Raw genomic sequence first — 15,882 nt, 5'->3', positions numbered from 1 at the left:
TCTTTCACGTTTTTGCTTCTTTGTTGAAGGAGACAACTTCTGGACTTTTTCTATTAAATAAGTATATAAACATTACTGACTGTACATTTGAGCTAATCAGTTTACTTTTACTAGCCTGATATTGCTGTCTACCTTTACTGCAAAAGCCACACCCCTAAAAGGTTTCAAGTAAAGTTTATCGGTTCTACATTAAAGTACAGTCTTACTAGGGTTCTGAGGGAAGAGAGTGCAGCTCTTGCAGTGGATGATCTCCTTGATGACGGGCATGTCGGGGGGAACGGGTGGAGGGGGGACCAGGCTGATTCCCGCTATCATGGGGTTTATGGGTGCAATGAGTCCCAGCCCAGGGTCGAATCTCTGGATACACAGAGAATCTGCATGACAGAATAACAACAGATTACACAACAAAAACCATAATTTTTCATACTTTCTTTTCCAGTACGTAAAGAATGATATAGTCTGATTTCAGTCATGCTAGCACCATGTCTAGCATGACTGAGTGTGCCTGCTGGTTGGTGAGAGATATAACATCTATCCAATGAATGGAATGATGTAATGTTTTGTAAAGACATTCACGGTGAGCAGAGGTTAAATTCAGTGACTTGTTCTAGCATCATCCCAACGTTTACATTTGTGGCTGTGAAAGACACATTTCAGCAACTTTTGTTAGCAATCCTCCCCAGAGGAAATTCTCTGTCACTGTAATTGGCAAATAGCAAAAATATTTTCCTATTTAGACCATCCAAGGTCTAAATGGGAAAATATTGAAAAGTCTAAATGTGTGAAGAAGACACATTTGACTTCATATTATTGTGCTTTATTTTCAAATATCACTGTTATTATTATGAATATATGGGTATTGTGATGCCGCTGTTGTACATTTGCAATGCTTCACTTACACCTCAGTGACTGCCTCACAAGTTGGTCCTGAACTGGAGTTTCCACATGAATAAATTCCCTTTTCAAACGCTCATAGTTACCATCATTGGCACCGCCAAACTATTCAGGGGAATGGTTTATTCAGTACCAAGAGTTGGTATATTTAAGGGCCTTTATTAAACCAGTGGATGGTTTATTTATAGAGAAACGGGGCATATTTATAGAGGAAAGTGAGCTAAATTGGACAATAACCCATTTTTGTGAGAGGAGAAAACAAAAGCATTATTGGGTTATAATTGCACTTTAACATTTTTAAATCCTGTTGAAGAACCAATAAAACTGTTATTGTTGAGGTTTCTGTGTAGGTTCTTAGTTATCCAGGTCATGTGTGACTGTCGCTTTCTTTCCAAGCTCCTTTGACTATTGTTGAATTCATTAGGACTCTGGGACTTAGATGGCTGGAAGGTTGTTACCATTAAAACCCGATTAGTGGTCATAACAAGAGCTTGTATATACAACATCAACCGCATATGCAGAAGAGAAAAGGAAACTAGGAAGTATAAACGATCACTCCCTAGATAAGAGATAAAAGAAAAACTTGGGACTGGATCCTTGGAAAAGGACAAGAAAATATCATCTCGAGTGTACTAATGGGAAAAGCGCAAGGGAGGAGAGGAGAGAGAGCGGGAAGAAGAAAATCTCTGTTCTCTAGGACAAAGAGAAAGTGAGGAAGAAGGGGGAAGATAAACAGTGAGAGGACAGAGGCGACAGGAGCAATGCTTCAGCTGTCTGGGTGAAAATAGAACAGGCAGGTTGGAGGAGGGCGGAGCAGCATTGCATGTTCCTATCTTCAACGCTGCAATAACAAGGGAGCGGGAGGAACAAACCGTCAGCAGAAAATCACCCCCACCACCCCACCGCTGCCCACACAGCTACAACACCACAGAAAATAAAGTGATTCAGATTACAGGCGAGGGAAGCTGTCACACTTGGAAAGGACAAACGTCCCTTACAGAAATTCAATAAAAAATAAACGTTTCTTTTTTTTTCCTGCTTTGTACAGAGGATTGATAGAATGCACCAGTGATTTAGTGCGAAGGCTTTTACTCCTGCCGGTCTGAACATTCAGCACACTGCAAGCCTTCGTTGGAAACAATCAGCAGCTCACAGGAAGCACAGGAAGTGAGGCGCTTCAGTTAGCTTTGGATAAAGGGAAAAATATAAAATTACCAATGGTATTCTCAAACCGCTCACATTTCTTTCCTCATAGGCATTGCAAATCCCTTAAAGCAAATGTGCCAAAACCTGTGGTTGCTGAAATGAGTCCGGTTCTAAAAGCATCTCGCTCCCAAGAGATGGATGCCAGGTGACCATACCCAGGTGCTATTTGAGGCTTCACCTCTGCTAGTTGAGAGCTTACCTGTGGTTAATTGCACCCAGCCAAAAGTTATGCTTTTGACAAGTCATTTTCACAAGTTAGGGCAGCAATGAAGCGTCTCCATTTTTGTCCTTCCTTACAGTAGCCAACTTATTTGTATGTTAGTCAACACTATTTATTACATATCTACCTCTTTGCATCTATACCACACATGAAGGCAACTACTTCAGTTTGCAAGTGTTAGCCGATAACTTTACACTCCACCGGCTCGTCACTTCTGCCTCCAAATGACCAAGATGACAGAGGATTGATTAGATGCTAAAATGTTAGATGATATATATTCATCAAATATTTTGTGCCTCTAGGATAAGGTAAGTGATGCTCTTATTCATTTCTTTTAGATTGTTTTTCTTTCCTTTCACAAGTAGATAAAGGTCTTTTGATGAATTTCAATTAAAAAAATTTATATAGCACCAAATCACAACAACAGTCAAGATAAGAACCAGGCTCAAAGAGGGGCGCCCGTCTGCCATGACCGGCTGGGGATGAGGGGAAGAAGACGGGATGAAATACACAGTGTGGAGAGAGATTAATAATGATTAAATGCAGAGAGAATAAACAAATAGTGAGTGAAATGAGGTGAGTGAAGAAGTATATCAAAGGAAATCACCAGCAGCCTAGGCCCACTGCAATCTGACTAAGAGACAGCTCATGGTCACTTGATCCAGCCCGAACTACGAGCTGTAGCCAAAAAGGAAAGTTTTACACCTAATCTTAAAAGTAGAGAGAGTGTCTGTCTCCCAAATGCAGGTTGAAATATCTTGTTATAGGGCCATCAGCCTGCAGCAGATATTCATGAGGATGGGCGTGTTACATAAGGAACTGACAAAGATTCAGACTTTGGAAGGATGAGGACAGTTTTGGAGAACATTCCAGAAGATGAATACTACTCCTTAGATTTTGTCAGGCCCCACGCTGCTGAGCTCACGCTGAGATTTGCACAAAGGGAGTGAAGTGGCCTGGTGCTTCACATCCTTCAATAAATAATCTTTTTTATTTTGAGTGATTATTAGATAAACCCTCCACATGAAAGCCTCATAAAAGCATTTCTTGGAGAAAAATGGCTTTTATGCTGGTAATCTTTGGTCAGCACAATACTAATAATTCCAGACATATACTAATTTGTACTCAGCATTAGATCACACCGAGTGCTGCAGGGTAAAACACATTTTGTTTAGCAAAGAGAAAAATGCTTCATGTACTCTTTATTACACATCTTGAGGCTTATAAAAAGAAAGAAAAAACACTTGAGCGATAATCCTCCATTAATCTGACCACATAGAGCCAAGATGCATTCAGAGATTCTTCAGGTCTTAGGAAAACTCATTAAAACGGCATCTGCGATACCCTCGACAGGTAAATTACACATCTCCTTGCCACATTCATCATAATCACAAAAGGCTGGTTTTGTTCATAGCTTTTCCTCCAGGAGCCAAAGTGATTCAAGCCAGGTTCATTTCTCTGGCTGAGAGCTCTGCTGCGACTGCCAGACTCAGAAACAGAGGAAGGAATATAAGGAAGAAAAACACACACACACACACACGCACACATACACACACACACACACACACACACACACACACACACACACACACACACACACACACACACACACGCGCACACACACACACACACACACACACAGAAGTAACTGAAAAAAATTAAAACCAGAGCCATGAAGTAAAAAGACGGGCTCTGACAGTAGAAAAACAGTGATCGTGCCTCTAATTGTGCTTATTTTGTACTATACACTGGAACCACTGACAGAAACGCGTAGCATTGACCGTGCTGCGAAACATCTGGCTGTGATTAACATCAAGGTGAGAGCTCATCAGTCACGACACACCCATACAATGAAAAGTGAGCATTTAAATGTATCCTAATTGTAATCTTAACACAAATCACACTGGAGCTGTGACCTACACGGCCTCGTTTTTAGCCTTTAACAAATGGGTCCAGGTTTCACACATGTTTCCAATACTTTACAATATCATAACAAATGACTCTGCATATTAGTTCAAAGTGTTGGGACTTGTAATAAACTTAAATATATATACTTTTTAGATTCTGGACTTTTTTAACTGCATTAGCAGGATTAACATTAAAGTTTCCTTCTTATAACACAGAAGGACAGAAGCTGCAGTTAGGAAAGTGTACCTGCTTTATTTTTAGTCTTGAAGATTGGCCTTTGCACCTTTTGCTTAATGTTGCATTGTGACACTGTGGGCATATAAGGAGACGAGACGGCGAGAGGGCATCAGGTTCTTACAGGATTCTGTTTATTTTGTACAGATAACACAAGGTGTGAAATGATGCAGCATCAATGGCTATTTACTTCTGTTTCTGACATCGCTTCTGTTGATTCTCACTGTAACTGTAACTCAAGTTAAGTCCAAACTAACTTATAAATAATTCTTGGTTTAAGCTGCTCAAATACACAGCAGGAAATTTGGTACGCCCACCAACTGCACTGGGCCAATCTTTAAGTCTTCTCTAAATTCATCAGGTCCACTTATGTGATGTCACAGGCTCCGTGTGCTTTGTCCTGCAGTGGTCTTTTTATATAGGGACGCCACATTTTCATTATCTAAAGATCTCAGTGTTAGGGTCAAACAAACAACCTGCAAAAATCCAAACTACTATCAAGAAATCACCAAAGCAGACTGAGAGAACACAGATGAAACATACACACCAAAGAGAGATAAGAGGGCACAAGATGAACTGAAATGAGGCAGAGATGTGGGTGGGAAAAAGAACAAAGGGGAGCCACATGAGGAACTAAACTTCACAATAAAACACAAAGTAAACTCAGATCCACACATACATACTATTTTATTACTTTAAATAAAGTCTCTGAATACTGTCAGCACCACTTTAAAAAATTAATAACTGTCTCCCTGAAACGTACGAAAGCAGAAACACATGTTTCTGTGGTATGACCCTTCAAAAGACACATATCTGATCCACTCGTTCGTCTTTTTTTTCTGTCAGCCTTTCATTACCTAAACGTTCCCTCCCTCCCTGTAGTTTAACAAGGGAAGAGAGCTGCAGATGTTGCCAGAGGTGTAGTCTCATCACATCATCAGAGTGAAAGAGCATGTCATCATTTTAATATTTCCACTCGGATCCAGAGGAATTTGGTTGCTACGATGCTGTTTGTCCCTCCCTACAACAGCTCCTCTCTCCTCATTGTGGCTTCACTCAGTTAAATCCATGCATTCAATTATTCTGGACTTAACACACACACACAACCAACTACTCAACAAATCTCCCCACGTGCTCACATATTAAAGCCCCACAATGCAGCACTTATACAACGACAGCTCTTAAATGGTAACACACACGCGACCATAAAGCTCAGACAAATCCCCACGTCTCAGAAAGACAATTTCGTAAATAGATCCTGAGGTGAAATTAAGCCCAGAGAAAGAGAAAACGAAGCAGAGCAGCTAGACACAGAGCTTAGTGTAGTTTTAGTTGAAATAACAAGTGAGAGTGGTTAGTCTGGAGCACAGCCACACTGTACACCCTGCCGAGGGACACGGAAAGCTCAGTTTCTAGTTGTGGCCTTGCATATATTTCTCTGGTTACACTTCGTAGTCCGCAGGGCACTTTTTGAGGTATATGGTTTACATATGAAAAAAGAAGAAAAAAAGAGAGAACAAAACAGCAGTATTTATTATGTCCAGATGTTTCAGTTTATATTGAGACGAATGCTTTTTCCAGCCCTGCCCTCTTTAGCAAAGTGTCACAGTTTGATACATCTGGAAAATTTCTGCCTGCTGATGCAAGAAGCACTCTGTTCTTATAACAACACACAGATTATAAGAAGATGTCCAGAGTTCATAATGAATAATATCTGCTTTGTGGTCCAGGAACCCTCCAAAGATTCACAGGAAGAATCTGTTGGGGGATAATTAATAGGAGAGCAAAGAAAGGCTGCAGAGCAATGCTGTCTGGTACATTTAGTGTTGGCTGAGAAGTGATAAAAGCAGTCAGGGAGTTATATTTAAGTTTTAGATATGTTACTGAAACAGAATTAAATACAAGTACTTTCCCAAAATTTCTTCAGATTAAATAAAAGCCAAAAGATTTTTTTAAAGCAAGTGAAAGAGAATTTCACAAAGGATGAAATACTAGAAAAAACGTTCTGACATGCTCGGTGGGTTTGTTGGGGTAGCAGGTTATTATATGACATCATTCTCAATGTCATTGTGTCCTCATGCTAAATGTATGCATCATTGATTTAGTCAAAACAAAACAAAACAAAAAAAGATAGATGTTTGCACATGTGTTCAGGTCAGGCCCGACTAACTGCTTCATCCAGAATAAATAAATAATAATGACTAAATTCATTTCAGGTTGCTTTTCTCCCTATCAAATAACCAGTTCCATCGCTGAGCCGCAGGTCTTCCAACAATCCTCACATGGTTCCCATCCCGCGTCCCCCTCTGTAGCCAACTATGGTGCACATTTGTGCACACCCTGTTTTTCTTGTTTTGAACTGATTCACACGGATTCAGTGATATTTCTGAGCCCTGAGGCTTGAAAAAAAAGTTCAATGATACACCGAGATTTTTACTTTTACCAAGAAATAACACGGCAAGGACAGGATGTGCTAACAGCTTGTATGAGTGCAAAACTTTCTCTAAGCACAGGAGAACGTGGGATTTACTAAAGAGGCGCGGTAAATGTTTAGTGATGGAAAGGCATGGTCAGTAATTTTTGATGTATCCAGAGAACAACTCTCTCAACTCTTTTTGATTTTGCTCATTAATCAAAACATATTGGTACTTTTCCACTGCCTCACATCAACCTGAACCTTCATGCTGTTTCCAGTCAGCACCAGATATGCAAAACTCACGTCTCCAATTCTTCTCACTGTACAGTCTGTTTCTCAGGGCCCAGATAACAGGCTGTTATCTGGCTTACAGACTCAAACCTTTTTAGTGCTGGTGGAAGTGGTGGGACCATAACATTACCTCGTGTGGTGAGTGATTTTATTTCCATCTGGAGAATTTGAGAGTCTCTTTAGGTAACATTAAGTGGTAATAACTAAAGCAATACAGCCCTTGTACCTTCTACATGAAGACCTGTAATATACATATCCACAGATTTATGGTTGCTGAGAGCTTCTGAAACTGAGACAATCAAATACAGACCAATGCATTCATTGGACAAACAGCGCCCGGATCCAGAAATGATCGAGCAGCATATACGTTTATTCACCTTACTTAACATCTGTCACATATCCATGATATTTACAAAGCGAATACGATGACTTCTGATATTTCACAGGTGTTTATATGATTACTCTCTTTTTAAAAAATCCACTTAACTCCATCCTCGAGGTTTTCGTACCACGAACGTGCTGCTAGTTAACAGGCCACCTGTTGTTTTTTTCTCACATAAGAGGTGATAGGGTTAAAACACTGAGCTGCACTGCTAAAATTCTGCTAAAATGATAACATGCTTCTTTATTTCCATGATTGTACTTGAAGTAATTGTTTTGAATGAATGAGACAAATGAGCCAAGAACATATCCATCCTTGGGATCAGCTTGGGACATGTAGTAACACCCCTGCTATAAAACACCTGCTGAAAACAGTGATTCTTTTGTATTGTGTGTGTGTGTGTATATATATATATATATATATATATATATATATATATATATATATATATATATATATATATATATATATATATATATTTATATATATATATATATATATATATATATATATATATATATATATATATATATATGGTTGCCAGTGAAATAAATTTTGTAAAGTTGAGAGTAGAGGGTACCTGAAACCAGCTGCTGCCCGCTGATGCCCATGGGCATGATACCCAGGTTGTTCATGGCTGTGGCCCAGGCTCCATGATCAGCAACAGGGACACTAATGTGGTTCTGCTCAGCACCCAGGTTGCCTACACCATCAGCTGCTGTAGCAGAGACAAGCAAAACACATTGAATGCAATACAGGATGAAACTGCATTGAATGAGAAGGTAATATTTTCTGGGAAAAAGTTTTAAAAAGTGTGGGGACGGCTCATATTACAAAATTCGATATTGCTTTTCAATAAGCTACCAGTGTGATTGTGTCTTGTACAGAAAGCGATGTTTTAAGCCAAGCTCACAAGTGTTTTATAACGAGTCTTTCAGAATCAGTCGGCACACTTTGAGTGTTAACTTAGCAAAGTTTTAGCTGCAGGTGTTCCTGAAGGCTCCTGTGATAAATTCTGCTGCAGAAAATAGATCCATTCACGATAACAAAAGGAGACTGCAGAGCACAACCGGGGACAAAATATGTCAAACAGCCGAGTATTGCTGTCACAGAAGATGAACTCAGAAATGGTCAGAGGAAGTTATTTTGATACTTTCAATCCCCTGTAACTGACAGATCAGGCATACAAATGTGGAGAAAAGGCTTCAACAAGGAGGACTGTCTTCCACGTGGATTTATGCTATCTCTGGGAAACTTTCCCAACAGAATCCTGGCAAAGATTTTCCTCTCCTTTCTTGCAAAAAAAGGAAAAAACACACACATACACACACACAGAAGAAAAAACATGGCCTAACAAAGTTGGCCTATCTTCAGAAAGTACAGTAAATTCAATATGTACCACTGGCCATAGCAGGGGGTCTTTTCTCTCCACTCTCTGCAGTCCTGTCATCAGATCTTTCCTCCGGCTGACGGTAAGATGGAGGGATGGATTATTGGCTGGGAGAACACAGGGGCCCATCCACTCCAAGCCACAGTCACAGTCCACCTCTGAAATACAAAAAAAAAAGGAAGTTAAGGACTTTGAAACATGGCAAAGTCCTAAAAAATCCTTGAGACTGGAAATGAATCACTAAGCCAGAAGTTGATGCAAGAGCAGAAAAATCTTTAGGCAATTAGGAAGAAATGCTCCGATCCCAGCTGACTTTCTACCAAGAAAAGAAGCTTAAAGCACACACACACGTACACACACATATACTGACACTTAAGCAGCAGTTTCTAATCTTAGAAAACACACAGAACTGCGATATGAACTCCTCTCTCGCTGTTTAATACGCACACAGACACACACTCGCGCACTTTATGTGTGTTGTTAGTGGGCTGGCATCTCACTCATTAACAGTTTCCCACCCCTGCGCTGAGCCGAGCTGTCGACGCCACACGGAGAACATCAGAGGAACAAACTGACAGCGCTCGGTGACGCTGAACAAATCCCACATTTCTGTGTGACAGGCCGGTTTTTCAGCTGCATCCATACCAATTACAAGCAGGAATCATGCAAAGCAACAACAGCACCATTGTTCCTGTGTCTTGACACCCACTGTGACCGTTTCTATAATTATGCTTTTCTTATTCAGTATAAATTTCAGTCAACCCACCACTTTGGTCCACATTGAGCTATATCAACAACTATAAGACAGGATGCAATGAGATTTTGTGCAGACATGATCCAAAGACGATGTGTTGCAGTTTACATTTTTCCCCTTTGCTGCATTTACTGCATAACGTATATGTATAGAATTTAAAGTTTTAGCTCTTGGTTGAAATGTTTGGGTTTTGAACGGTAAATGGATTCTTACATAGTGCTTTTCTACTCTGCTGGAGCACTCAATACACTTTATACAACTTGCGTCACTCACGTCAGCATTTTTCTATGCTTAAGTGCTTTCAATATAACATTCACTCTATGACGGAAGTATCAAAGACCAAGTTGGAGTTAGTATTTTGCCAAAGACTGGAGCAGCCAAGGATCAAACCATAAACTCTCCAATTAGCAGATGACCTGCTCTACAGCCAGCCCAAGCTTACAGTACCTGGTGTTCCCAGGCGGTCTCCCATCCAAATACTAAGCAGGACTGACCCTCCTTAGCTTCTGAGATCAGATGGGATGGGTGTGCTCAGGGTGGTACAGCTATAAGCTGTGTTTTTAAATGTGTATCAATGCATTTTGCCTCTGCTTATGGCACTCTATTGATTCATTTAACCCAATTATTCTGCCATTTAAATAGAACACTCTAGAAAATTACATTTTGATCGCGAAGGACCAGCCAGCTATTTTCTTTACTAATTTACTATGCTATGGGTCACTGATGGCTGGAGACCCCAGTATGCACTGCCATTAAAGAAGGGAAGGTTAGCAAGCAATGCTAACTAGCCTCCACTGGTCCAATTAGTGTCACAGGGGAAGTGCGGAGCAACATTTTGGTTCTTAGTAATTTAACTCATTATTGGGGATGTCATTTTATCTGGACTAACAGGAAAAGAAACAGAAAGCAAATAAACTACATTTAACTTTATAAAGGGAAAGACTTTAAAACAAGTTTGCTTTTTTTCTTGTCAGTGTTAAGGTAAACCAGAGATAATTAAGATAGACCTAACCTTCAGATCTGAAAAGTCAAGTAGGAAGTGCTTCAAACAACCAGGAAGTAGTTTTGAAATTATATATTTAGCAGCAGTCAATAGAGGGAAAAGAAGGTCCTTCTGGCTGTAATTATTACTGACACATGTGAAAAATGACCCACATGTGCTTTGGACTCATTAAGCAGGTAATGTTTAAATCACCCAACAACAAGAATGATGGTTTCTATACGTCTGTGAAGGTTCTCAGTCATCCAGGTCATCGTAGTCAAAGGAGCTTGCAAAGAAAAGCGTCTGGACTTCTTTAGTTTCTATAAATATGTTGAAAAAAAGGGTATGTGTCTTTAGAGGACTATAAAAGGTCGTCCTATCTTGAAGCTGCATTTGTCAGGAGTAGACTGTATCTTTGATGTAGGATTCAAAGTGTTTGACATGCTGAACACGTTGCCCTCACTCTCTCTCTGTCAGCCCACTCTGCTCTGCAGTAATCACCATTATTCACATCTGACACCAGGAAACCAGCTGAGCCCCGCAACACATCCTGCTTTAATTGAGACACAATCATATCGATGACTTTTCATTAATGACCGCACACTACGACGTGCGGTTGAGGGAGGCCGCGAGTTAAATTCCAAAATGTACACTTTTCTCGCTGCAGTCATAAATCTTAATTATAAATGTGATGATTGGACAATATTTGCAGTTTCAGTGAAAATGTTTGCCTTTGCTGCAGGCCTCATCAGAACAGATCGGTTTTGTTTGTGTCACTGGCACGGTCTCAGCACTGAGGAGGCAGCCAATCAAATGCCGCCGCACTGAAGATTTACATGTGTAGAGCATATAGGACACGTGTTTAAAGTAAATGAAGATAGATGATTCTCACATATCAGAGCACAAAGATGCACAGTCATTTCCAAAGAGATGAACCTTTAACCTAGACCCCGAACTGATCCCTCAAACCACATCTTAACCGTGAAAGAGCCTGATAAAGGAATGAGGACCTGAGAAAAATGTCCTCACAAAGACAGGCGAACCTAAGCACACACACATCCTGCAGGCAGAATTAGGTCCCCGGCGATACGGCGGGGGGATTGTGGATGAAGCAAAGGCTTCTGACAGGCTGAGGAGGCTGCTTCGCTGCAGCATCGCAGGAAGTTCACAAGTTTAAGAATGATTTATCTTGCATAAAAAAGGCACTTAGCACAATAGCGGTTTGGCTCCGAAGACGGCCTTGTCTCCAGCACCACCAGCAGACTGTGTCACTGTATAGCAGACTCTTGTAATGTGATACTGCGCTGCTTGTGCTACACAGTTAGTCACAAATTAGACTTACATGTGTTTAAATGCTGCATATTATTTATGAAGCCAACAGAAGTTACGTTTAAACGTGTCAATAAAAGTCAATAAAATTTCAAATCACACAAAAGAATAGTAACGGCATCCACAAGGTTGACTGACACAACACTGTGTGTGACATTAACAATCTCCAGATCCTAATGACTTTGGTTTGCTGCTCAGCAGGTAGTTCACAATCGCTTTTTATAGATTTTTCTCTGAAAGAGATGCGATGGTAGCAGTGAAAATGAGGCAAATCAGTAAAGTTGTGGATTGGATTGGATCCAGATCTCAAGCTTACCTGAATAAAACTATGTTTTTGTTCCAGAGAGGCTTGAAAAGTGGGGATGAAGGAAAACACATTTACAGTTATGGCAAAAAGAAACTGCACACTCTTTTCATTTGAAGGTTTTAGATATCAGGACTTAACAAAAATAATCTGTTCCTTAGCAGGTTTTAAATTATGAAAAATACAGCCTCAGATGAACAACAACATGTGACACTTCAAAATTAAGCTAAAATACAGAAGCAGTCTATGAAAAAGTATTAAGCACACTATAAAAGCAGGGGTTTGCTGGTCTGGAGTTCAGGTTTTTTCAACACAATCGTATGTAGGAGATACAAAGCAAAGACTTAAAGAGAAAAACTTTGCTGCCAATCAGTCTGAGAAGAGTTATAAGGCTAATTCCAAACAATTTGAAGTCCATCATTTAAAGTTGTTGACAAGTGGAAGCTATATAAGACCAATCTTCCAAGCAAATTCAACCCAAGAACTACACATCAGGCTCTACAGGTCTCAGTTAGCAAGTTAAATGTTAAAGTTGTAACTTTTAAAAAAAAAGTTTTATACAATTAAAAAACACTTAACAAGCATGAATTGTTTGGAAGAACAGACATGACCAAAGTGGCCAGATGTTTGGCCGTAATGCACAGCACCACGTTAGGCAAAAACTCAGCATCTCAGCACAAACACCTCATACACATTGTCAAGCTTTAGGTTTGTTTTGCAGCTACAGGACATCTGTACCTTGCAGTCATAAAGTCACCCATGAACTCCTCTTTATAACAAATTATTCTAAAGTCAAATGTAAGACTGTCTGTCTGACAGATACAGCTTGGCCAAACAGGACAATGATTTGAAGCTCAACAACACCCAACTAAAATATTTTAGTAGGACTATAAGAGGGTTGCGCATAAACAAATGCTTACAAACCTCAATGAACTGAATCAACACTGTTGAAAAGTGTGGGCCAAAATCCCTCTGCAATAATGTGAGAAACTGATCGAATTAGAAAACAAGCACTTCAAGCAACTTGAAGTTGCTCCTTCTAAAAGTGTTTCTGCAAGCTGTTGAATTACATTGTTTACTCGGTTTTAGTACTTCCTTTTTAGCACGCGTGTACATGCTAACATCATCAGATATTGTCTTTGAATGAATACCATACCAATGTAACATGGTCTTCTACAGAGAGAGAGTTGCCCTATGTTTCCTATCTTCTAAAAATATACAGTTTTATAAGGCGTAGTTGTCATTGGTTATTTTACATTTAAGCCAGTGCAGTCATTGTCTGCTGAAAGCATTTTTACATTATTGCTTTATTCAGAAAGGCATTTAATTTTTTGCAGTCTCAATGTTGACATATCAGGAGAGATTACGGCATGTATAGTTGGTTAGAGTTACAATGAAAAGGGCAGTGTTGGGAAGGTTATTTTTAAAATGTATTCCATTACAGATTACATGCCTCAAAATGTATTCTGTAACGTATTCCGTTACGTTTGTCGATGAGAGTAATGTATTCTGAATACTTTGGATTATCATGCTTTTTACAACTACATGAATGTACTATTGCTGTGATTTATTACTGTTACTGAAGGTCCGCTGTAGTAAAGGGACTTCTGACTAATACAGCGGGTTCCGTGTTGGGCTCTTAGCCGAAAAATAGCTTTACTTTGTTGTCTGGGTCAACTTTGCTTGCGAGAGACAAAGAGAGGCGTTGAAAGGCTGCTCCAACGGAACTTATTGTTTCGGAGGAAAACACGAACACAGCATATAGTCGAGTCTTAATAGCTTACTTACAACTGGGCTCATCAGGTATTCTTCTTGGCTGCAGTGGTTATTATTATATTTACATGCTTCCAGCTCCCGTTTCTGCTCGGTGATAACTCATACTTTTCCACTGGCCTTTTTCTCCCTCCTCACGCTCACAGACACAAAACGGGTATGGCAGTCCATTCTCCCTGCAGCACAGACTATACTGCCTATGATGCTACATTCTTTAGAGCTGTAGCATTCTGCCTATTAGCTTAGCACGAGGACAACAACAAAAAGGCCTCTCTCACCCAGGAAACACGCAGAGAGAGCGGCACCCTGTAACCATGGCAACCATAACGCTGCCGCCTGGAACAACAGAACGTAGCTGTCAAACAAAACCGAAACAGTCCTGACCCCGACAATATGAAACAAGTAACTGTATTGTAAATACCACCTTTTTAAACGGTAACTGTAACGGAATACAGTTACTCACATGTATTCCGTTACTCCCCAAAACTGGAAAAGGGAAACAAATATATATGTATTTTACAAACAGCAGCTTACAGTGAAGACAGTGCAAGACTCAACAACACCGTCTGTTCAATAATGATGCAAACTTTACCACATGTATTGCACAAAGTTCTCAGAATACTTTAAGCCAGTGGTTCCCAAACTTTTTTTGCTGGGCCCCCCTTGTTTTACAAGAAAAATGTTCGCGCACCCCCTCGCGCGCGCACGCACGCACGCACGCACGAACACATCCTCCAACCACACACACCCATATTTTGCTCCATTGCGTTTATTTCACACCTCAAACATTTAGTAAACAATTAAGCAAATACAAGTAATCTGCAATAAATTACAGGTAGTAAGAAAATAAACTACTAAGTCTTTTACGCTACGTCCGCACCTACACGGGTATTTTTGAAAACGCAGCTGTTTCGTCCACACTTAAACGGCGTTTCGAATCACCGAGAACGGAGATTTTTTTTGCGTTTACTGGACGAGGAATACAGAGTTCGTCATGCAATGTCAAAGGTATGTGCCTTTTTTCACATCAGGCTGTCTGCACGTTATTGTTTACATGAGATGAATTGCAGAATGGCAGATAAAGACGAAATACTGTTAATCTGACTATCTGCAGGTTTTACACGCTTACATATAGACACAGTTACTGTCCCTCCATTTAGAAAGGCAGAGGCCTCATGGTGTAATTATTTTACAGTTGTTGTTTTTTTCCTGTGTAATAATATTCAACATTGCTATCAATACATTTTTCAAAAAATCCCTCTGCAAAATGGGTTCAAAAACATAAACAACTGTTGGATGCTGTTTGTCCATGATTTGAACTGGGGGAACAAATTGTGGCAGGATCAGCCTGATGTTATTTGTATCCCAGTGTAACTTTACTGTATAAAGAGCTAACATCTCCAAAATGTCAGGAGTAGTTAGTCCTTACAACAAGTGTTTGTGAACTACAAATCAAGAATGTGGGATACTGTTTGTCTGTGATTTAAACAGCCCAGCGCTGCTCCCAACGAAGGGAAAACCAATTCTGCAGGGAGACCTACCTCGGCACTTGTGCAGGTGAAACCATAGGGAACATATGCTTCACCATATTTTCTAGTCTTTGGCTTAGAATGAAGTTGGTTTGGAAACATATTCAGCGATGCTTCATCTCCTGCTTTGCGTTTGTGTGGGCGCCCGTGCTAGCAGTGTCCAAGCGTTTTTTTTTTCCCTTTTCATGCCGCGCCCCCCCTGCAATGGCTCTGCGCCCCCCCCCCCCCCCCCCATGGGGCGGGCCCCACACTTTGGGAACATCTGCTTTA

The 15,882-nt window shown here is 40.3% G+C and overlaps 1 protein-coding gene across 4 annotated transcripts in view; it reads right to left on the bottom strand.

The window, feature by feature from the left end:
* The window catches only part of enox1 (ecto-NOX disulfide-thiol exchanger 1), a 131,279-nt gene that overhangs the window by 36,583 nt on the left and 78,814 nt on the right, over positions 1-15,882 (bottom strand). For 2 of the 4 annotated variants that reach the window (XM_085136537.1, XM_085136536.1), the window contains exons 3-5: positions 8,951-9,099; positions 8,132-8,269; positions 207-374 (exon numbers count right to left, since the gene is read on the bottom strand). In XM_085136537.1, the coding sequence (XP_084992663.1) occupies positions 207-374; positions 8,132-8,269; positions 8,951-8,960 (316 nt within the window). In that variant the 5' untranslated portion in view covers positions 8,961-9,099. Of the gene's footprint in view, positions 1-206; positions 375-8,131; positions 8,270-8,950; positions 9,100-14,098; positions 15,810-15,882 lie in introns of those variants that run through there. The other 2 variants (XM_085136538.1, XM_085136539.1) reach the window with 2 other exon arrangements.

This window comes from Neolamprologus multifasciatus, chromosome 16, assembly GCF_963576455.1.
Source record: "Neolamprologus multifasciatus chromosome 16, fNeoMul1.2, whole genome shotgun sequence".
NCBI lineage: Eukaryota > Metazoa > Chordata > Actinopteri > Cichliformes > Cichlidae > Neolamprologus > Neolamprologus multifasciatus.
The sequence above is the reverse complement of the archived record's forward strand: the minus strand, read 5'-3'. Positions and strand labels throughout refer to the sequence as shown.